Source organism: Ornithodoros turicata, chromosome 2 (genome assembly GCF_037126465.1).
Source record: "Ornithodoros turicata isolate Travis chromosome 2, ASM3712646v1, whole genome shotgun sequence".
NCBI classification, from domain to species: Eukaryota; Metazoa; Arthropoda; class Arachnida; order Ixodida; family Argasidae; genus Ornithodoros; species Ornithodoros turicata.
Window position 1 is genome coordinate 88,684,148 of NC_088202.1, and position 24,552 is coordinate 88,708,699.

General features: G+C 44.6%; 2 protein-coding genes across 5 annotated transcripts in view; one reads left to right on the top strand and one right to left on the bottom strand.

Annotated features, from left to right (window-relative positions):
- Positions 1-24,552, top strand: part of LOC135385710 (acetylcholinesterase-like) — a 93,913-nt gene that overhangs the window by 10,484 nt on the left and 58,877 nt on the right. Inside the window, exons 1-3 of one of the 3 annotated variants that reach the window (XM_064615179.1) lie at positions 7,569-7,902; positions 8,794-8,919; positions 21,573-21,712. In XM_064615179.1, the coding sequence (XP_064471249.1) occupies positions 8,896-8,919; positions 21,573-21,712 (164 nt within the window). In that variant the 5' untranslated portion in view covers positions 7,569-7,902; positions 8,794-8,895. Of the gene's footprint in view, positions 1-7,568; positions 7,903-8,793; positions 8,920-17,479; positions 17,527-21,572; positions 21,724-24,552 lie in introns of those variants that run through there. The other 2 variants (XM_064615184.1, XM_064615180.1) reach the window with 2 other exon arrangements.
- Positions 1-24,552, bottom strand: part of LOC135385712 (acetylcholinesterase-like) — an 80,379-nt gene that overhangs the window by 3,406 nt on the left and 52,421 nt on the right. Inside the window, exon 1 of one of the 2 annotated variants that reach the window (XM_064615187.1) lies at positions 10,065-10,227. The exons of the other annotated variant lie outside the window; for it this stretch is intronic. The gene's annotated coding sequence lies outside the window, so the exon portion shown is untranslated. Of the gene's footprint in view, positions 1-10,064; positions 10,228-24,552 lie in introns of those variants that run through there. 2 annotated transcript variants of the gene reach the window in all.

The window sequence follows — 24,552 nt, forward strand, 5'->3', positions numbered from 1 at the left end:
CGGGAACGCAAGGAGTACACAGCGGTCACTTAACGTCAGAGGGCCACGTGATTTGGAGCGATGGAGGTGATTGGAGTAGGTGCCGGTCTGAGGGCCCAGATAAACCGTTTTCCGGATTTAAACGGCTTTCCTACCTCCGTCGGCGAAAGTGATGCGTTCCTGAGGCGCGCTTTTTCAGTTTCAGCTCATTTGCATATCAAAATTCGGGGATGGATATCTTAACGCACGTAAGTGTTTCAAGATTTTTTAAACGTGCAATGGGTTTCAACTGGGATAGTCTTTCATTCTGCTATCCCCTCCCCTTGCCCGAAATCCCCTAATTAAAGAGTTAATCAATGAATTTGGGGTAATTATTCATCTTGCAGCTGTACACGTTCTTCGGGAGGACGTCCGCCTTGCCGTATGACTCAACTTCAAAATCGATATCATGCTGCTCTCATGGCTTTTAAAAAAAAGTCTGTAAAGGATAAAAAACAAACACCCTGTAATTTGCTGTTGTTCGTACCCATCAGACGTTTACCGGATGAAAATAAAGGGTATACCAGGGAAAAACACTGCGAGCCTTTGCTGGGAACTACCCATATCGGGTAAATGTACTAGTCATTACGCATTCTGATCACGCTGCAAAAATACAAGTTGTGGTCGAGCACACATCAAGTTCTGCATACTGATAGCCACCTCTCTGAAGTTTAAAGGTACCGTAAAGCAGCAGGCACACTGGTTATCTTGCCGGCGTTGTTTAGCGACTTGTTGCTCGTAAACCCAGCACAACAAGTTCTATATGCGACAAGAAACGCTAAATATGTTTAATTTGCTAGTAAAATGCCGTAAAATAGGGCGCCTCAATAGCTAGTATTAAGGCACCCAACCGTAAAACGGCTCCGGGCGACGTCTGATGGGAAATAATCCAAAATTTGTCAAGCAACAGCCATCTATTATTCCCGACTGCCTGCTGCTCACGGTGACTATGTAGCGAACACGTGGCCCCCTTCTTTTGTTTTAGAGACAGTGTTATGCGCATGCAATGTAGTTTTACAGCCGCGCTTGGCGAGCAATGCGCATTTGGTGGCGACTTCGACACAGTGTTGCCCGTAATTTTCAACTTTAATTTTCCGAAAAACTATGAGCGCATTTGGGACGAAAATTGTCACTCAGGGCGCAGGCTATAGATGAATTTTCTGAAATCGCAGCTCTACTGCTTTACAGTAGAGGAACGTGAGGCACAATGAGGCGGGGAGAGAGAGTTACATTGCAGATATCTGCCGCATCCAGGAGCCTTAGAAAAGCGAAACTGTAACTGTGTCCGTCAAACAGTGCGATATCGTCATCAGTTCACGCAAATCGGAAAGCGATCGGTAGGCAAATCGTATTGGCGGACGTATTTCGACGAGGAAAAAATATGTCGATGACATTTCTTTGTGGTATACAACAATAGTGACTTGAATCATACGCGTTATGACTGTAATAGATCGAAGTGGAATGCTGATACGCGCATCTCAATAGCTGTGTGATGAGGCACGGTGTTACGGGAGCACATCCGCCACAGTGAAGCAATGTACTCCAGGATGGTGAATACAGGGTGGTGGACTTCTACATAAAGTCGGGTTTCTGACAGGAGAGAATGCCGCGGGGGAATAAGAAGTTAGTTTTCTGAGGCAGAGCAAGAAAAGACCGAATTCGTTTGTCGACGCCGACGTTCCTGATATGGCACTGCTAAATGGGAGCGATATTGTTGACGTGTTGCCTACCCCACGGTACGCTCCCGCCAGCAGACGCCTCGAGCCCTGCTACACGTTCGAAGTTGACTTGGCATCAGTTAATTGGTTGTATGCTCTTGGTATCATACTCCCCCACTGGTTGTAACAATCTGCCCGAGCCTGAGGCACACAGCTACAAGTATGCTTATATTTATATATAAGAACAACAAACAACAACAAATAAGTAATGATGATGTAGTGGGATATTTATCGCCGCTGAGGCAGCACCCTATCCCATTGCTTGAGGAGGAGAAGGTGGTGAGTGATGATGAAGATGAATGTTCAGAGTTCACGCAGGAGTCCTGTTGCTGCTAAGAAAGAGGTGAAGGGATGAAGGCATGAAGAGATGGGGGCTTGAAGAGCTCGTAGCTGATGCGTATATAAGAAGCACTCTATATATTTTCGCAATTTGTAGGAGTATCCATTCAAAAATAACGTTTATTTTGTATGACCAATATCAAACAAGATTTGTTCTAGCCAGTGCAGTTAAAAATGCAAAGCTTTCTTTCCTGTACAAAAGTAAAAAAGTCGGCAAATTTTTTCGTCTCACTGTGCTTCACGTTACCCTACTTTAAAAACAACTTTGTTGCGGCCGTTATCGTCGTATAGAAAAAAAAAAAGAATAAAGAAACAAAGGAAACAATCTATAAACCAGAAATACTTTGTCCCATGCATTTGAATGGCCTATCTCACAATTCCGTCATTTTTTCTAATGTCTGCTTCACGTTCACCTCACCGCACACTGATGACACAACACACAGACGGAACTGACGGAACTCAGAGGCGGAACTGAACATTGCATTCACGTCCTCGTATGCTGCGAACTGTCTGCTACAAACTTTGCGTCGCGTCCGCTGTGTTTATTCCTGTCGCCTCCATTGTTATTGCATGACGTATGCAGAGCCCTCTGTGTGCGGTGATATGAAACTGAAGCAGACGCAGGAAAGGATGGCGGCTTTTGAGTGTGACAGGCCATACAAACGGAGGGGTAACATTTTGTTGGATTTTTAGTTCTGTTTCTACACGACAATAACGTTTTGAAAGAAAGAAAGAACAGAGGAATGATTGCTAAATTCATATTGAGCAGCAAATTCATATGCTCGTCATATTGAGCAGTTCCGAGAACTTGACTTGGGAAAGGAGAAATTCTCTAGGACAGCATTTCCTGAATTTCACAAGGCTGGCTCACGGCACACGTTGGTGTCTTTGGGACCGGTAATAATGCACTGTCTACTTTGCGACATGAGAAACTAGAGGCAAGTCGATACATTTGGTTCTATTATAGTCGTGACTGTGCTAAAACAATTTTGAGGAAACCTGGGGGCGCGCGGTTTGAAGTTCTGCAAGTGAACCTGACGGTGCTAAACGGTTTCCTTGTCGGTGATAGTAAAGAAGTGGTAGGATTTTATATAACGTAACATACCATTGGTGATAAGGGCAAGAATTGTTAGGGCTTCCACAATTCACGTTTCCTGCGAAAATCGACGCCGCGCAGCGGTGAAACACCGAACTAGCCGGTCCAGGTTAACACGGCCGACCCGGCGTTCACTTGCGGAGAAGTTGCTGCTTTTCGCATGGGTCGCTGAGCTGCACCTGTATTTCGCTGTTCAAATCATGGATGAAGGAAACAGTGCAGACAACGACCAGCAAACTAAACCAAACGACTTTTCTTCTGTGCCACAATGCGACTCTCCGCGCCGAATGGACAACAGTTTGTCTTTCCGCGTTTTCTTCTTTCCACACATGGAATGCCGCCTACTTCGACGCATCGTCGGAAGAGATGGATTGAGCAACTCAAAATCGGCACACCTGCTACATCAGCAATGCTTGTGTGTGTGTGGCAGAACTCCTGGAGCTGTACTGCCTACATACCCGAGGAACTTTTTTATTTCTCAAGCACACTCAAGATCTGTGCAGCTCCCGTCAGGAAGGGAAGCAAAACCTTGTCTAGGCAAAACAGAACCTTTCAAACTTGAGTAGCCATTATGTGTAAGAAAGCGCAAGGGATAGCGCGAAAACGTATACCAAGTCAGTTTAGTAACTGTGCATTTGAATCAGCGCGTCAAAGCACTTGGGAAAGAATGCAGAATAAATACGACGTTTCGTTAAGGTTTCCCGAAAACATGCGCACCGGTGACACACGGGTGTCGCCACATTACCCTGTAAATTCTAGAGTACATTCGTACACGCGCTACACACTTAGCAGTTGGTACCTGTAAGAGAGCAGCAGCACAGCTGCCGTGTGCTTGCATGTCTCTGACAGCGCAGGGCACTCCGTGCTTGCTATTTCGGCCGCGCAACAGTTAAACGTGAAATTCACCTTCACGAAGTGTGATTGATCAAACACGCCGGAACTTCGCAAATAATACGCGACAACTATAGCCTTCTCTTTGGACAACTCGGTTACGCCTGCCAGAAGTATATGACAAGCATTTAATACTTGTTCGCCTTCAACGCATCGAGAATGAACATTACAGTTCAGAAATCTCAAAATCGAAACCAGTCGACAACCTGGAGCGACAACCATTAGGCCGTATCCCAAGACACAGTGCAATGCAGACCGCGTTAACGAAGGTGCTCTCGCCCTAACACACACGGCTTCACAGGAACGTTTTTCTCGGCCGTGTTTTTAACAGAGCCAAAACGGACCCTTTGGAACCTACGGAGCTCGATTGCATTTATGGTTCCACTTTTGAAGCTGACGGACGGCGAATGCGGCCTAAAAAAAAATCAGTATCACTTTTACCCGCCTCCATCCGCGTACGCGGATTGGAGACCTGAGCGGCTATGCGAAATGCTGCATCCGACTGGAAGGCTTGGTTCGAACTATGTTTCAAACCACTCATGTATTTTCATGGTGCGCAATCCTCCACCGCGCTATTACGCTGCAACCGGCTCAGGTCAGGCTTCTGACCATGCTGCGTATTTCTCAACATACTGTCACTGGTTCCTTGGACTTGCCTCCTCTGCCAGCAATTTCCTTCGGTATAGGTCGAACGTTCCAGGGGATCCTCGTTAACGTGCCCTTCGGCTCCTACGTTGCATTTGAGGGTCGATTACTGCAATGACAAGTGTTCGAGATGTGGTCATGGCGGCAGACCACAGGAACGAGAGAGTGTCGGAAATTGTGTGTCAATAGGCCAATGCACCGGCGCCACCAACAGTTGTTCAACCTTCACTCGATGTCGCAACTCACGTTTTGCTCGACAGGAAGGAAGGAAGGTTGACACTGATGACTGAGTTGCAGACGAGGATCAGGCGCGGATGCTTAATGACAAGTGACGTGTCTTCCTTACGAAACGCTGCTAGTCGGATTGAAAAAATGCGGGCGAGTTTTGTGATCTTTAAAGATGAGCTCATTTGTGAGCACAGCCTTTCCGCTCAAACAGATCTACAGGATGGTATCCTATTAGTAGAGAAAGAGGGGACGACGACCACAATCGCTAGGCTGTGCCCTATACCGCTCTGACGTTGTGACCTATACCCCTCTCCGATGCTTCACGCAAAGCCCCGCTCTAAGTGCTATAGAATGCTGGGAGGTACCTCTTGATTAGATTTACGGTTTCTGGATTGCGGCATTATTTTGACGGGAATTCCCGGCTGATGTTTATCAATTTCGTATCGAAATTATAATTGATTTGGCAGTAATATTCAGACTAAAAAATAACGACCCGAATTCGGGAGGATATACTATATGACGGCAAAAATGATACGAGTTGGCTTTCCTAGGCAAACAGAAAGCACAATTAAACTAAATTTTATCATGAGAAAAAAAAGTCAAATCACAAACGCGTAGGTATAATGATGCTATCATCCGATGTGGCAGCACGGTCCTTCCGGTTCACGACAGGCGCTTTAGAGAATGCGCGCTCTTCATTCGCACGTGACACTGGTATGACAAAGATGCTTAGGTAAGGCAGATGTATAGGTGAAGGTGTCTTACAACACATTTTGACAACTTGATGCTCATGCCTACGCTCGAACATGGAAAACTCGAAACCGGGTGGGGATAACGGTATTCTCTGGGCATGCACGCTCTGGAAACTGCAGCACCATTATCACTGTCACCAAGACGGTACCGTTATTTTAATCGTTGGTATTTTTGTTGTACATCGTGGCGAGTAATTTGGGTGTGAACCCTGGTTTATAAACGTCCTTGATGATGAACAAGTATATCAGGATATCGGCATAAGAGGGTCGTGGACAACATAACCTTTAGTACAGATTAGGGCCGTCGGTATAATACAGACCCCATGCGGCATGTACGGGTGACTCCTTACTCTCCCTCTTCTTTTTGCGTCCTTGCGTATTTGCCCTTGTAGCACGCAATGTCGTAGTGAAAGTTAACTGTAACCTATAAGATCAAGAGATGAACTGAAACATTTGGGTGCTTCACGTTCTCTTGCCAAATGTAAGAGAGGGAATAATACTATCGGTATGCAGTGGTGAAGCCAGAAAAAAGTATTTCGGGAAGGGCTCTCGCTAGGGACTTTACATGGGGGAGGAGAATTTCACCTCGTTTCCCTCTCCCAAATGCACATCGAAGGTACGATTTAGTGGGCGGTTTCATTTTTTAGATTGCATTCAATGTGGATGAATGCAGCTCTCAACGAGGGAGACCCAGATCATTTACATTAGCTTGCATTTGGCCAGGTGTCTCTAAGACGAGGCTATTTGTTCACACTTTGTAAGTGTAGTACACACAAGCACAAGACTTTGGGGTGTCTCCTAAAGCCGTGTACTCAGAACATTAAATTAAAACTGATGTAACTTCGAAAATGATAGACCAGTGTCCTTCACCCACTTCTTTTCGGAAGTTATTGTAGCTGGGAACTGCGCTTACTCATCTGACTAATCATCAGTATGGCACAATAACTTTTGGTCGCCGTCCAACGAAAACGCGCGTGGGTGTAACCGCTCAGGCCCTTCGTTTATGCTTCTTTTTAAAGTTAAGCAACAGCTCGTAAACCTACACGATGTAGGTGTTCTTGAAACGAAACGGTCTTGCGTGCTCATTTCGCTAGCAATTTAGCTGTTAGTGCAAAGCACGTGCTTTTTGACGGAAAAGTGATGCTCATTTCACACCAAAGGCAGAGCCTATTCCGAAAAAGCACAAAAATAGTGCACAGATGCCAGCGTTGGTATGCATTGACTAAGTGTCACATAATTGGTCATAAGTGGGAAAAGCCGGGCTTCGGCATATTGAGATATTTGTAGTCTCTCATGGGCGCCTTATAAGGCCTTCTAAATTATCAGTTGAATTGGCGTAAAAAAAAATCGATACTCTCAGATGCCCGACTACAATATGCGATGAAATAATCGAGGATACATATACGGTTCCTCACTGACGGATGATTGCAACCAATAACAAATCACCAGAAAAAGTTGTTATCCGACGATGCCGAGAACATGTTCAAGTGACGCACGATGGTCTTGCTTGGAACAGTAAAATTTTTGAGAACGAGACAGATGCCAGAGCTTCCAGTGGCATCACCTTCTCTTGGAGAATCCGAAACTATTGCAGGTTCTTTCGAAAATTGGCGGAAGTGCGTGATGTTCGCCGACGGTATTTACGTATGCTGTACGTACTGCGTCTTTGAGCGAGGTTGCTTTACAATACAAATAAAGAAAACAAAAGTTTGTATTGCATTTTTAGTGGCACTTTAACGAATGATGTGGCGCTTCAACCGGCGTATTCATTATGCAGCCCTTTAGTAGATTAGTACAAAGGCGATTGGAAATGAAGCCCTTTCTTGCATTTTTTGTGTGTATTGACCTGAATGCCCACGCTTTGTCCGGCTACAGGGAAGAAGACGAGGAAAAGCGGGCGACAGAATCGCTGGTGTGCTTGCCTTCTCGATCCTCTTGGTCTTTGCAACTCGGCAAGCTGTACCAACGGAATGGTAGACACGAGAAGGGGACGAAGAAGACAACACGTTACGGGTTACCATTCCATTCCCATTTCGTTACCGTTACCATTCCACACGGGCTACCATTCCGCTGCCCTACCAGCTCGCCTGCGCCCTGGCCCTTCTACCTCTAAGCTGTACCAAGACTTTCACAGTTTTGTAGTTCGCCCTCACAAGGTCTACCGAGACGGATACCCGTGGAGACCCAATAAGGGATGTACCGCGGCGAACGTGTTGTACGTATGACCATACTGTTTTTTACCGGAAAGCTAAAGTTTTCCCTGTGAAATTCCATTTATTCTCAGAATCGGTAATAAAATATAAAGTAATACAACGGAGAGTTTTGGCAGATCGGAAGAAGTTGCTGTTAACTAAGGCAACCGCGCAATTTCCTGGAAGTGACTGACGTCGTCACCTTACTCAACAACTTCCTTTCTCTTCTCGTCTTTCACAAGTGCCAAGCTCTCTATTAATATCTCTCACTTTTGTGCGTGTAGAGCATTGGAAATTCAGAGTGGTCAGATCAGATATTCTTACTTGGACACTCCAGAAGGTTACTGTTTACGTAAAGACATATGAATTTCTATTTTGCCCTCATCGTAACGGTATAATCTTTTTGGCCTCAGTTGAGTACAAAACGGAGCCACTATCATGAATTTAATATACCACGACAAGGTTACGTGCTGTGGGATTAGGAGTTAAGAACTGTACCCTCTCTGCTGGTGTATATCTCTTTTTGGCACAGACAGCTGTCAGTATAAATACATGTGTTGGCACTTTACCTCCTGTCATTGTCGTCAGGTTACATAACATACATATTTTTTTGTCACCCGTGGTCGAGCATACAGGACTGAATCGAAGGTTTCAGAGATTTGAGAAAGCAAATATTATGGAGAAAAGTGGAGTTAGTAACATTAAATTTTATTTCGGCGACCATGCTGTGGTATTTTGATTGCATGCCCACCAGCAATACGTATTATTTTGTTGCATTGTTGACTCTATGAGATGAGCCACAGGATTGTGTACTCACCCTACGTCTCCTACCCGTTTAGTTCTATTTAATAATATTTCATAATAATAAGTAAGTAATACAGATAGAATGCCCAAAAGACACATTGTCTATGCAGATGAAATGGACAACACATTTTATGGTGTGGGACAATGCAGCAGCAAAACACGGACAAAAGGGTTAACACAAGAAACAGAACAGGACGGCTGCAAACTCTCACATGGTTCTACCGGCACTAGAACAGGTAAATATGTACATACATACATAGGCCATGCATACATATATACGTTTGACACGTGGTTGACGTTTTGTCGTTGTTACGGTCATTCCTGATAAGGTGACGTGTTGTTCCCCAATGTGCATTCTTGTGTGGTGTAACTCAAATTTATGTACTTGTTCTAGTGCCACTAGAACCATTGTGTTTTCGGAACAGTTATCGTGGACACCTTCCGATCTACTAAAACTCGCAATTTTTGCACTTCAGTGCCCCTTTAAAGGAACGCAAACTGCGTACAGTGCGCAAACAATACAGAAAGATGAAGAGCTCACGCGCATGAGTGTTCGTTTAATTTGCTTTCGACCCGTAAGCGGATACAGAACAATGAATTTTCGCAAATCGAGGAGCCAGGCCTTCAACTGCACTCAGATGTCTTCTCAGTGACGTGTTGAAAAACAAGAAGAAAAAAACAAAACAAAACGATAAATTAATACGGAAATGTGATAAGCACAATATGGAGAATGATCCCAACAACAGCTAGACTAGAAATTCTTGAAAACGGCATTAAAAACATAATAAGGTTACCACAATCAACGACAAAGTTCTCTTCAACATTAAAGTCGAATGCAAGGAAGTTGGTGAAGATTCGAATGAGGTAACACTTTCTCGTGGTTGAGGGAAGACATAATACAAAACACGAAATAGACCGGATAAAACTCGTGAGTTCCTTGTTTTGTTTTATGTCTTCCCTCAAGCTGAAAGAAATGTTACCTTATTCGAAAATTTTCTTGTCGCACCCGTATTCGATGCTTGCATGCGACTATAACTAAAGGTAAGCTATGTGATTGAATGTGGAGGATAGCCAAGACCGTCTGACTTGCAACTCTTGAACAGATTATTATCTATAGCACATCGTGACCCGCAGTAGCTTGGGCATATTTCTTCGTACAGACATTGTAAACTTACATTTGAACGCATGGATAATAATACATAACCACTTGACAATGATGTATGAGTATGACATATCAATCTCAGTTGAAATATGGCAGTCGTCAAAAAAGCCAGACAGCGGCGGAATTTGAACTCCGCATCTCAATCTCGCCTTCCTTGTAAATAAGCATTCTGAGCTGAGAACGGAAATACGAATTCGAGACGCAAAATAGTGCACTTACCCGGTGCTTGTATCCGACCCTTCTCTGCAGCGCAAGCCAAGTAGGAGAAAGTACTGCTGCTCGATGTTTTTCGGAGGGTCACCACCGATGATCACCGCGCCTGCTTCCGAGTACTCATTCCTCCTTCCCCCTTTCACGAACTGTGTTCTTATCAGGGACGCACATCTAGGTTACCCTTCAGGTGACATCTGAGGGGGATAGCGTCAGCAGTAATTATAACCGGCAGTGTGAACGTTAACAGTTGTAATCGCGTTTAACCTACATCGATAATATTTGATTTCAACTGCGATCAGCAACACCCCTCGCCATCAAACGCTTTTCATTCACGCCAGCTTTCATGACATCGTTGTAGGGAAATGCAAGTAGAAATGAAAATCAGAATGGGTCCGAAGAGGAGAAAAACACCGACTCACTATCACGTGATGGGAGAAAATTTGAATACTGTTACGCCACGTATTAGAACAACAACAACAACAATATATGCTGACGATGAGATGGGGTGTGCGGTACCCTACCGCATTGCACGTGGAAATTATATGAAGATGATGAGGGAAGGACGAAAACACGAGAACGCACTAAAGCGGTTGAAAGCAACCTAGTGGACGACAGGAAGTCCACGAACAGGTGAAGAATCCGACGATGAAGCATATGATCTCCATAGGGGCAAATGAGTGCTCAATAGAAATTAACAATCGTTATAACCTGAGGTATGGGTCGTGTAATTTGACCCGACACGTAAGTAGTAAAGTGCCCATTTTGTAATGTTTCTTTGCGTGCTCCAATGATTTCATAGCTGGTTGGTTAGTTTGACTGTAGAAAAAAAGAAAAAGAAAAGAATTCATCATGAGGCGAATGCGGCTGCTCATATACGTATATACAAAAAAGCACACACTATCCATTCGTTTCATTCTCATCTCATTCACATAATCACCCATATGTAATGGGGTAGGGTACCACAATTCTTGCAGTGAAACACCTCATGTCATCTTTTTAATGTATCTGGAGGATGGATATATAGAGAAAAGAACAATGGAGACCTAGATCGCGCCGGTGCGACCTGCTGCTCCATGACGCTTGGTGTGCGTTAGCGCTGAACCAACTTAGCACTGAGTGTCGAGCAGTGATCTCGTCTTAAAAGATGGCTTCAGCCCATATATTACCTTCTCTTTCTTTCTTTTTTTCTTGAATAGTAACCCGACCTCTGTATGGCCGACCTTTCCTTTTTTCTTTAATAAATCTCACATCACACTTATAGAACATTGGTTCGATCAGTATTAGAGTATGCTTCAGTAGTCTGATTTCCTGAGACGGCTTCAACCATACAGAAGCTTGAGCAAATTCAGAGGAGGACCATTCGCTTCGTATTTAACAAATACTCTTGTGGAATGTCTGTCTCGGGGCTTCTGCATGAGTCTGGCCTTCCCACTCTTGCAGTCAGGAATAGCCTTTTTTTTATTGCGTGTTAGCGCCGCGAAGCAACTGTGGCTATGAGCGGCGTACAGACGTGGACAGACGGAGATAGGACAGCAGGAAGGAGTGGGGGACAGGGGGATTAGTATGTGTCCTGGGCCGACTTCAGGGGGAACTGTGCCGACATTCGTCCGGAAAGTCTTCGGAAAACCCCGGGGAAAACCTCAGACAGCACAGCCGGCGGTAGGATTCGGATCCACCACCTCCCAGTCTACAGCACGACCTTGGTCATCACCAACGGGAATAGCTTTTGTCGCCTAAAGTTATTCTGGTCTATTCTTCGCAACCAAACATGTATCCGGCGGGATGATTACATCACATTTGCTCAGCGCAAAGCGCGTTTTCAGCACCCTAAGTATATAGAACAGATTAGATTTCGAACACACTGTTTTACGCACTCTTTTTTTCCTCTTTGTATCCGTGATTGGAATTCTCTGCCAACAGCGGTCATAGCATGTGACACTTTGTCTTCATCTAATGCAGCCTTTTTTGATTACTTGAAAGGTCAAGATGTGTGACTGGTTTCGCTTTTTGTGCTTTCTTCTCCTTTAACATTCTTTTCCATTTCCATTGCAATTGCACTAATATTGAACATGTGCATTTGCGTATTTGTGTATTTGCCACTCCTTCTATGGCAATCGCCAGAAGTATTATAAATAAATAAATAAATAAAATAAAAATCCCCCCCCCCCCCCCAATATGACATGCATAGGCAAACAACGTTATTACGATTTTGGGCGTCGTTCCACGAGGAATTGAACGGCGTTTAATTCTACTTCGCATGCAGAAAAAAAAAAAAAAAGCACTTGCCCATGGCGATTTCTGTACTACGCTAATGGTATTTATGAATGAACGCTGCCATATCACAATAGACTCCGTATAGTATAGTATCGCATCGTAATGTAACACTCGTGAAGGATGTACTTTGTTGCATCCGAATGTTTATTAAATATATTCCGCTCAGACTCCGTCGCCAATGCGCTGGATGCTTCGTGACCGCACCATCAACACAGCGTCAGCATGTCAATGAGTCCGAGGCAGTGGCTCATTGACATGCGCATACTCACCCTAAGTTGATGGATACGGGATAACGGCTTATTCCAACAATTTCCTCCAGCCTGAGGAATAACGAGATAACAGAACAACAAGAAATACATGTAGTGACGATGAGTGAGGGGATTTGCCACTTAATTTGTGTCTCACTACCGGAGGGTGCGCAGGTTAGCATGATATATGAAATAATGAGTTGATGGAAGGACAGGTGAATAATGACTCACGTACTTCTTGGTACATATAAGATGAAGCCCTTATGACCAGGTAATGTCAGTGCACAAAGCATAAAAGTCACAATACGAGTCCAGTTCTACTGAAGAGTGTAAAGATGACTCATAGGCTTCCTTAGAATTTCGATGAAGAAAACAATGCGTGACGGTGTGCTGCGATGAACCGATGCAGAGAACCGACTTGGGGATAACCATGCGACGCGGAGAACCAATGTGAACGGGAACGGCAGGTACTACATCTCAGTGTGTGTGTAATTGTTTTCTGTCGGAATCACCACCACTAATCATCATCATCATCATCATCCTCTTCATTGGCACCATCATTACAGGAGTTTTCCACCAAAGTAACTGGTGCAATTAAGTGATGTGGAGTTGCGGGCCTCACACTAGTGAAGCAAAAATCTCCATTTTATTTTTTCTTAAAACCAATTCAACCAAGGTACTACAGAACGTGAGGTAATAGAGAAAATCAATATCTACCAATGTGTTTTTGAATCTCTTTATTGCAGTTCTCTGTTTCTATACTTTGCTTCGTTTCGTTCAGCTTGTTGGGCTCCAGGAAATCGTTTCCTCGTAACCAGATAGCTTACTTCGCTCATATGGGCTTTAAAGGAAGACTCCGGGACAATTCTAAATTATTATAGTGACTGTAAATAAGTTCGGTACATTCTTCCGAAATGAGAAATAAAGTTGGTTTAGCTGTGAGGGACTCATTAGTTGCCAAAAGACCTGGGAAGCTCATATCGAAACCAAAACTTCTGAAGACTCCCTCTCCGGCCTCCTGTACCCTGCGTGACGTCACAGGTAGTCTCGTGCGGGCCGCGGGTTGTTTTTCGGGCATGTGCTTGGTAACTTCTTCGTGCTACATGGATGACGAGTCACCTGCGTCCTCGATTTCGTTCTAAAATACTCGCAAGCGGTAGGACAGAACCTACAGAAAGGCGCACTCGAAGAATACCGGTGAGGTGAAGCCCAGTGTTGCTGGACTGCTCTTCCGTGGAGGAGCGCCAAATCACTCGAAGGAAAATATTCGTTTTCTAATTATCTGTGCCACCTGGGGATGAGAAATTGTGTCCGCTGACACATCATACGGTATGGATTGATGTCGCACTGTCACTTCAACACGTTTTTGGTTGGTTGGTTGGTTGGTTTTAAGGCAAAAATAAAATGGAGATTTTGGTATACGCAGCCTCCCCTATATGTTGTTTTGGAAGGAAATATCAGAAAATCATACGAGAGGGGCCGTTCCACATGAGCCTTTTGTCTAATAGTGTAACCGGTAGGCATGCTAATGAGTTGCTTCCTGCATGAAATTGCACCGTTGGTCGTTTTAGAACACTCAAAGCAATGACACTGGGGCCTTCTAAATTTAATGTGTACTTAATATGTACAAGCTTTCGCGTGGTGAATCACGCTTCATCAGGTAGAGAATGAAATGGTGAACTCACACAAGTATACATGGACACGAAAGAGAAGGAGAGAGATATCGGGATAGCGGGTAAGAATGCGACGGATGAATAACAATAGAGAGCTTCTTCCTCCCATCTCCCTTTCGGTTCAAGAGAAAAACATTTTTTCGTTTTTCTTTGGAACCAATGTTCTTTTAACCAATGTTCTTCACCACTTGGCGTCACTTTTTGTTCTAATTTGTTAAAGATAGGGGTGCATTCGTAACGAGTCATATTAGTGAATTTTGAATACATATAGAAGCGCCTATTCAAGAGGAACATGTGCGCGATGCATTAAATTTGGACTCGGGGGGGGGGGGGGGGGTCATCCTGGAAACCTATGTATGGCACGTGGGCGAGGTCGTTTACGACTCCAGATAAACAGAAGTGGTTGCTACACGGTTTTTGTCGCATGTCGAGATTGTTGTGGAGATGTGCCAGCACAACTGAATGATAAATTTTGGAAGAATTCCACATCAAGATGTAGGTCAAACGTGGAGCCACCGTTGGCTGATTACGAATTTCACTTTATTACACGGCATGTGGCCACTTAGCCATAACCGTCTTTTTCACTCTTTTCCTCGTGTTTGGCAGTGTACACGGGTTCCCACAAACGTGGTTGCCATAACCTTGTGTAGTAATGAAATATGTCCTCGCCACCCTGGGTAACACTTCAGGCGTATGTTAACGGCACACTTTGTCGCCTTCTCCAGGCTAAGTATGGAGGCCAGATGACCACCAGAATAAGTAGGGGGAGATATTTCTTTTTTTTCTCTTCGGTTTTCATTGGATACCTATCAGTTCTAAATAATAATATTTTGTTCAAAATTATTTGTTCATTAAATAAAACCCTTAAGCGTCTATGACGTTGCAGGGATTCACTATCAATCTAACTACCACGTCATCTACATGTTCTTCCAGACGTGTCTTCAAGAACTCATCATGGTCGAGTTGCGCCCAGTTGTTCGGCGCCGTCAAGCCTTTGTAAACAGCGACGGCATTGCCTCGGCTTCTCGGTAATGGCATTTCGTGGAACTGAGCGCTACAAACAATGAATCCTGCCATGACCGTTTAACATCTGCGAGTCTCTTAGGAAATGTAGAGAGACTAATTTTTCGCTCAAGGCCGGCCCGGGTTACCATGTAGGCGGAGGAAGAGGCACAAACGTGTACGCAAACAAAAACAACGTCTGCCGCTGTGACGTCTCATCACATCCACGAAGGCTTATCCATTATGCGGCTGAAAGGGTTACCCGATGGCGTTTCGGGCCTTAGCGGACAAAGTGCTTCTTGTAAGGACGTGGAATTCCCGCGTCCACAACTTAATTATTCCTGGGATAACCTTGCTGTGTTACATCTTGTTTGCGTATATCTTGATGTAACCTGTCACAACGGCGTCCTTTGTTGCCGGTCTTGTACGTTTTACTGTGGGCGGTACGCGCGAAAGGGTTTCTGCGGGACGCTGGAGAGATGTTTATTAAAAACGGTCACACATTAATAGATTTGATGGTCCCTTCCAGAATGCCGAAAATAAGAGAGAGAGAGAGAGAGAGAGAGAGAGAGAGCGAACGAGTGAAGTAAATACGATGAGAACTTTGGTTACATACATGACCAGAAGAAGTCCCAATGATTTTTTTAACATTCTCGGTGCTCGACTGGTCTTTGCCGGGCTTGAATATTAGTCGTGTTGTATTCTTCAATTAATCGTTTGTTATTAATCATTGTTCATCGTTATATTATAATTATAACACAAATATAAATAATGTAATTCATATTTATTTATAAATATCATAAATTAGAATTCATCATTATTTATTTCATTGTGCATCTTCATCATGAAACAGGGGCACATATTCAAACCCGTGAGTACGGGGGTGGTGGTGGTGATGATGAAAGGGCTCGCCGTTCTCGGCCTCACACAGGTGGGCAACGTCACGACTGACGCCCTGGGAAATGTGCGTCCTGGGCCGACTTCTAAGGTTACTGTGCCGACATATGCTGAAAGCGTCTGAGGAAAACCCAGGAAAAACCTCAGACAGCACAGCCGGCACCGGGATTCGAACCCGGGTACCTCCCACTCTCGTGTACCGTAAATGTGAGTGCATACTACAGGTCTCGATACCATCGAACCACGAGGAGAATAGAGAGAAAACATTCAAGGTAAATGTTGTATGCATACAATGTGATGTGATGTGATAGAGGAAGAAAAAATGGAATGGGTGCATACAATAATATGCACGCTTGTGTAGCCCGCGCTGTTGGTATTTTATCTGTATTAGATGGTGAGTTATTGAATTACAGAACTTGAAGTTTTATTGTAAAGGAAGGCCGAGAATCGCCATTGTTTACAACTGGGTGTGAGAACATCGTTCCAACACATTTGTCGATTATTGCACGCGATCGCAGACGTTGAAATAACGAGCACGGCGGACTGGCTGTATCGATTTTTGCGCACGTTCTAAGAATAAAGCATTGATTTGATATTAATTAATTAAAAGATTACTTTTGATATTTCTTTCACAAGTAGCAGAAAAACATCCAGTTTGTTTCCTGGGTGGCATCTGGCATCACGATGCCTGTGATCAAGTTAGAAATTTTTTTTCCCACATTATTCTTCATTACATTCGTTACTTCTTATAAGTATCCGCTGCACCCGCTTCAGACACGGCATAGTGTACGTTTCTAATAAACATTACGCATTGCACTGTTTTCAAATGGGAGCAACAAGAAAACAACAACAACAAATAAGTGATGATGATGTAGTGGGATGTTTCGCCGCTGAGGCGGCACCCTATCCCATTGCTTGACGGGAAGAAGATGGTGAATGATGATGAATGTTGAGAGTTCGCGCAGGAGCCCTATTGCTGCTAAAAAGGTGATGAGGGCTTGAAGAGCTCGTAGCTTGTACGCTGGGTTGCATTCCATTGAAGAACAGTAGCCCGCTTATAAAGCTGGCCAATGACTGAAGGAAATCAACTTTTCTGCAGCTTGCAGTGCTCTGGCCTCTTGTAGAACACACGGCATTGGAGCCAACGACATTTTCCACGTAGGATCTAAAAGCTCCAGCATGACTTATTGATCATATGCATGATAAGGACACACCAAAAGAGTTCAGCCTAACGATGTTCTAGTATCATGGCGTCTCCTGGTGTGAACTACTGCAGTCACACAGTCGGCAGCGCGTCGCAGAAACACATCTGGCATTGGCATTGACATTGTAAACAGTCTGCTATTGACATCGTTTCACCTTGAAGACAGCACGGTGTGTATAGCGAAGTCACGTCATTCCCTTGTTGACACAGACGCGATACAATGGATGTCGACTGTATCTAAAACACAACTCGGCACTCAAGGACACGTAGGGGCCACAGCCATTCATTACGATTGTTTTGCCATGAAACAAAGCACGCTGTGCACAATTTACCGCACTAGAAGGGTGGGCTATCTGCTCACATCTTGATGATACGACCTGGGAAATTCTCTGTGTGTTTTCAGTAAAAAGATATCGATGCATCCTTGTGCAGTGTTAGGCTGGCGTAGTGCTCTGCAAGACGAACAAATACCGAGACAGTGACGTAAGAACTCGGGCTTACTCCCCTCATTGCATGTTGGCTACACGTAATGAAAATATTACGCTTAGAACTGACGATCGAAGACAGGAAACGTTTCTTTTGTATGTGTGTTTGTGCAAATGGGGAGGGGAAGGGAGTCAATTCCTCCACTCCGTGACGGACGACGTGTGAACGTATGCAAGCCTCACTAATCACCTTTATTAGTTAGTTAAATGGATGAAAATTCTATTGAAGTCTAGACAGCAGATTTGTAAGCCTTTACGAAAATTATGGCTGACATAACGTGTTTCGCAAAGGCCTCCTCATCCCCAGTGATGAAAAGAAGTAGATACCGCATTTTATATTTAGTTATCGAGCTTCGGATTGAAGGAATTAAGCTTTCGTAGGATTATATGATCCTTTGTTACGTTATATGATCATTATATGATCAAGGATATGTCGTTCTGTTCTTCAGCTTTTTCACACTTGGCATCTTCGCAGCACATCTCTTACTTTTCCTCTCCGCTTTCATAGCAGAAGTAGTGCTACTGAATGCGGATAAAAATTATTCGAATATTTTCATATGTATAACGTTTTCAATCATCGATTAGCCCTGGATTTTTGAACGTATTTGACGCGTGATGCTGATGAGGTAGATCTATACGTAAAACGCTGATAGAAATGAGAGAAGACGTCAGTACAGTGTCACGTCTCACGTGGTACTGTAGTGCACTACTCACATGGCCACCGCTGCCGACAAGGAACATGCACGTGTGTAGCTTCCACTAGCTGATGCTTACTCACAGAACAATAATCACAGCGTTATTTTGCTTTACGCGCTCTTGCCCGACGCATTTCACTGGGTATGGAAGTACCGTATTTACTGGCATACTTAACGCACTATTTTAATCCACAAAGAAGGTGCGTTCATTACGCGAGTGAAAATAATGGATTTCAACATTCAAGGTTTCCTGGAATATTTCCTCATCAATGTCGACTAGAAGGGCGAAACATAAATTCGATTGGATGGGAAAGGAAAATATTACGGATATTGTGGTCAGGGTGTCTAACCGCAAAAAATGCCGGCGCGGTTCGGGTTCGCATTACTTGGATTTTGTTCCGGTTCAGTTCCGATTCGGCCGCGCCAAAGATCGAACGGGTTCGTAAACCGGTTCGAAGCCCCGAACCGGTTCACGAACCGGTTCAACGCAAAAAAAACTTTATTTTTAAGGTGGTAAATGGGGAGTTTCATCGCCAAGGGCGACACTCTACCCTATTGCTGGTGGTGATGTGGAGAATGAAATAATGAACCCCTTCACAATAAGGTTCCAAGTCCTATGGTGTCCAAAAATGTTAAAAGAGCTTTGAGGGCACAGCGTTGGTGGGCTGCATTTGGCCAGGGACCAAGCAATTTTGAGAGAGGGGGTGCGAGAGTCCAGCCGATTAAGAGACCTGGAGAGTGCGGTTCGGGAAGGTTGGTAGTGATTAGAGCCCTGCACGGGCCCGGGTCCCCGACCCGGCCCGCGGGCCGAGCCGGGCTTGTTATTGGCTGTGTGCTCCGGGCCGGGCCGAGCCAGGGCCGACAAAGTACGCCCGCACCGCGGGCCGGGCCCGGGCCGTTAAATTACGCCAGCACCGCGGGCCGGGCCGGGACAGGGCCGACAAATATGTTCCCGAGAGTCAGGCTCGACCAGGCCACGCAGCTAATTCCACACAATGGAGATGCATTAGTTCATATCATCATGCGCTTGCGTCATTCCTGTGCATATTTTGCAAAGACAAGCAAAGGATACAGCATTATGCATATGATTCGACCCTCTAGAACATTCTCCAAGCCACTTTACATTGCTCCTCACTCTTCACATATTTCACATTCACTTTGGCAAAGCTTCGTGAGAGGGGTAGGGACTGGGAGAAGCAGTTTGTCGACAGCATGCTCTACCTCCGCAAAATCTTGACAGTGTAACGATAACGCCCATGCCCGCGTGCGTTCTGGATTTAATTTGGTCTCGTGCGGTTACGGTGTTAAACTGCCATCACTTGTATGTTTGTCTTCTCTCCTTATAAATTTACTTATAAATTTGTTTGATAATCGCCTGAAACGCGTACGTCGTGGCTGGAAATACTAGGCCGGGACCTACTCGCCGGGTCACCGGGCCGGGCCGGGCTCTAGTCACTGGGTCACCGGGGCCGGGCCGGGCCGCATAAAAATATGAAGGTCCGGGCCCGGGTCGGGCCGGGCCATTTTTCGATGCGCCCGGTCCGGGTCGGGCCCGGAAAAGTCGGTCCGTGCAGGGCTCTAGGTAGTGTGGGCAATGAAGAATAATGTGCTCTAGATCTTCTATAGAGCATCGCAGTGACACCGGTTCAACGCTTCCGTTTTATATCTCCTAAAACTGCTTTATCAGGAAATGCGTGCCTAATAGCTTACTGCTGTTGTCTGCATTGACGTTTTTTAGTGGCAAGGTGCTCCATTTAGCTAGAAAACGGAGAACTGGATGCATGAGCACTTACAAATAGCGTCCGCGCTGATGAAGCGGTGTGGTCCTGCTACTTCCTGTTCCCTAAATCGCTTTTTTCACACGCACAGTTCCAGCAAGATACTCTTAAAGAAAGCCAAACCAGATGAACAGCATTTTACATAGACGACGGTACTGAGCCGCCACACTGCATTCGCAGTGTGAATCTATCTGAAACCGTACTGAGCGGGATATCCTGTGCGCGTGCGGGATTTCGATGCTTGACCGCTAAGTTCAATTTCATAAATTGTCGTACAGCCCTATGGTAAGTACTTCGAACCGCGCACGAATTATGATATAGGAAGTTTATGGGAAGCTACACGATGAACATAAAACTTCACGCCCAGCGGAAGTCGTGTCGTGTTGGATTTTGCACGAATTATGCCATAGGGGACATGCAAAAGGGTCATTATAACACAAAAACTGAGAGAAAATCCATTTCAGTTTATCGTCCGCGAAATTGCCTGCGCAGTGCGAACGGTACTGACGTTTCTCGGATATCATTTATGATACAATGGAAGATACGATAGGTACAACCTTTGGGAGTATTTCTGTTCAAATGGTGTATGACATTTAATTGCTGCGGTATGAAAGGCATCGTTGTTTGCTCGTACGCCATAAACTGTACATGAACACGAAAACTATGATTCCCTTTACCTTTTTACGACTGAGGTCAGTCGTACAGCGAGCTACACATGGGCCTACTTCGTATCAGTCCTTTCATTCAACCCTCATTGTCTTCCATCATCTTCTTCCAACCTTCATCTCGTTTGATCTGATGCCGGTCACAGTCGTGACACCGCCCACACGAGCGAGACTGACAACACCACCACAAACATACTTCAGGCAGCTAACGTCGATACAGAGTGACAAGTCAAGTGCATTGTGGCAACTACGAAATAACAGTTTTCACAATGCGTGAGGGCATAGGCACAAAATCATGCGATGTCAAGGATCACGGTGTCATTGCGATGGTGGGCGGCTACTGACACGCAGAAATGGATTGTTTGAACTGCTAACGTCTATGATATTCTTTTCAATTATGTCTCGCGAGACATTAGCCATGTTCATCGTGTCAAGGCACTTATATTAAATACAAAGCGGGAAGAGAAGGACATCCTTGACGGTGGAAGCTCATACTTATCAGAGTATGTACATGTCTCGGTTGCATTGTTGCTAGCTAATCGATCAGATGCAGTCCTGTTCTGTTGTAATCACAAAGTTCATTTTTCTTTCAGCGGCGGCGGTGGTGGTGGTGGCGAAAGGTCTCGCCGTCGTCGGCCTCACAGAGCCTCGGCCTCGGCCTCTTTCAGCTCTGCGTGACAACCTCGGGAGCGAGCCAATGCATCATTAAGTACCTGTTCTGCACGCACGCATGGTATTCCAGAGGCAAGCTATCTAATAATAAACGGAACAGCGTCTCGTAACGGGAAAAAGTGAGGCCAGCCTGCTCCAGGCGGCTCATGCGTCATACTACTACACTCGAAGAAAAAAGGAGTAATTGTACTCCTTTTGGGAACTAAATGCATTGCCACAAAAAATCGTCCCTTTCGGGAGTAAATGCACGGTAGTAGATGAATGTCACAGAGTGGAGTCTGCACTTCACGCTCCGTTCTAACAGTCCCAGGTACATAATTCGTGTGAATGCATGAATAATTTGAATCGAACCATCAACCGTGGTGTATCCAGTGATATAAAATCTTGTGACATACTTAGGACACAGTTTGCGAAGAAAGAAGTGCTAGCTATTTCTTACTACGTGTGGGTGGAAAATTGCTAAGTTGGCGGAGTTATACAGCCTTATGCCATCAAATTGACAAAGAGCACGTATTTACGTGGACTGTTGCATTCGGAAGACCATTTGCAAAGTTCAATGACAATTTGCAGTCCCTGGGAGTAGTTGTCAAGGTTAGGGGACTAAAATGGGGAGTAATTGCAGTCTAGGGGACTAAAAGCTGCAATTACTCCCCATTTTAATCCTTTTTTTTCTTAGAGTGTACGTCAATGTATCAGATTTATTTAAAAAAACTGAGCTAAGTTTGACGTAGACGCCGATATCTGGGCACATACGGCGCACCCTGCAAGTTGGTTCTTGTACACCCTAAAGCTAGTGCCGTCTAGTAAAGGGTAAAAATTTCAAAATTTTTATGTTCTATTTCAGAAGCTACCTTGTAACCTATGGACAGTATCCTCTATAAACGTTACACATATCACCTATAAATAGATGTTACTGGTTACCGCCACACAGGCGTAAAAGTTACAGTTTAGCCTGGCATGGCTGCCTCACGCCTGCCTATTCACAGACGCTACACAACAAATGGTGCTGAAAATCAGCTCTCATCAGTGCAGAACGCAAACTGTCTTTTGCAACATATAGCTATAGCATACGTAATTCATCTAGACATATCCAGTGGCGAAAAACTACTGATCACTACATGCATAGATTTACATGCAACAAATGAAAGAAAAAATAATAATTTTAATTGGAAAAGATTTATTATTTAATTGGCAAACCTGGCACTACAGCAGAGGCAGGAGCACGAGGACCGCACAATGCAAACACTTCAGCTGTGGTGAACGACATTCAGTTGCAACGAGGTATGCTCTTTACAGTCCTCACGTTGTTGCAACTCTCTGTACACGACGCAAATGTTCCTTTCCGATATCTCAGAATGACACGTCAGCGACGCGACTATGGTAAATCAGAGGAACACGAAGGAGTACAATACAAGTAGTATTTAACCTCTAAACAGAGGTACCGGGCGTCTAACTTCTACGATATTTTGAAATCTACGTCTATATAGAGCTTTACACATCGTTAAAAGTTACAACAAAGAGCACCGAGTTAAGAGTGTACCCTGTGGTGTTGGGGGTCTGGTCAAATTCGCAAAGGCAACCGGCACTTTGCGCCCAAGTGCGCTTTCTGAAAGGCATAGGCGCTACGGCCATCTTTTAGGACTCAACGTTCGCAATGTTTCAAGACAGAAAGTGATTGGTTCAACATACGGCAAGCGTTCTGGAGTAGTGTGCCGCACCGGCGCGGCCCACGTCTCCTTTTTTTACCTCTCTCAGTCTCTCTCTGGGATAATACAGGAACTGTTTGGACATTTCATTTGGTAAGGTGCCAGACAACAGCAGTAGCCTAAAGGTCAGTGCACCTACATAAAACAAATGAAATCAGTGATAAACAGCTAACACACAGAAACATATACATATCATATGAAAAAGCAAAGAAAAATGAGACAGACAATAGGATCTAAAATGATCAACATAGGGTTAACATAAAAGATCATGACCCACCCTTCTACAATGCTTAAAATCGATGAAAACATCAAGCCTTGGACAAAAAATGCCGTTGTACATTGCTTGCGACAAGTGTACATCATAGGATTCATTGCAGGTGGATAAAACAGTGATTGCAATTTGCTGGAGCTTGAAGCACAGCGCAAACTTATCGTATGGAGCAAACGGGAGCAGCAGTTAAGTCTTAACGCTCACCAATTTCAACAGAAACAAAATATCGACGAGCGACCTTAGGTATGCACAAATGGTTCAATTTACCCAAATACGAATGGTATAGCCGTCTCCCCCCCCCCCCCCACATATCTGTCGTAAAATATTCTCACAAACTTTCTTTGAATGTTCTCTATACCGTTAGATCTAGTCAACGAGATGCAGTTCCAAACCGTACACGCATATTCTGCTATAGGTCGAACAAGTGCAAGATAGAGATGGACAAAGCATGATGGGTTTCTAAAGTCCCGACTAAGCCTAGAAATCAATCCGAGAACGGCCAAGCAATTTCCAACGGTAGAAGAAACATGGGGGGGGGGGGGGATATGTTTATTGAGAAAAAAGCAAGGAAAGGTTAGTCAGGCATGAGCATGAAAGCTTAAGGACGTGTCGATCATAGCACCAAGATATATCTCACGGAAACATCACAAAGTGTGTAACCACGCGGAAGGACACCGCACTTCCTGCTGAACGACATAAATTATGTTTACCAGGATTTAAGAGCAAACCATTTTCTTTACACCAAGTATTGATAGTATTGTACCATATGACAGTCTTTGACCGACTGGACGCTGCGGCAGATTTTTATATGATCAGCAAATTGCAAAATTTCGCAATTTTGAATACAAGAGGCCAAGTCATTCACGAATACAAGGAGCAGAAGGGGGCCAAGGTTTGACACCAGCGGAACACCCGACAAGGATG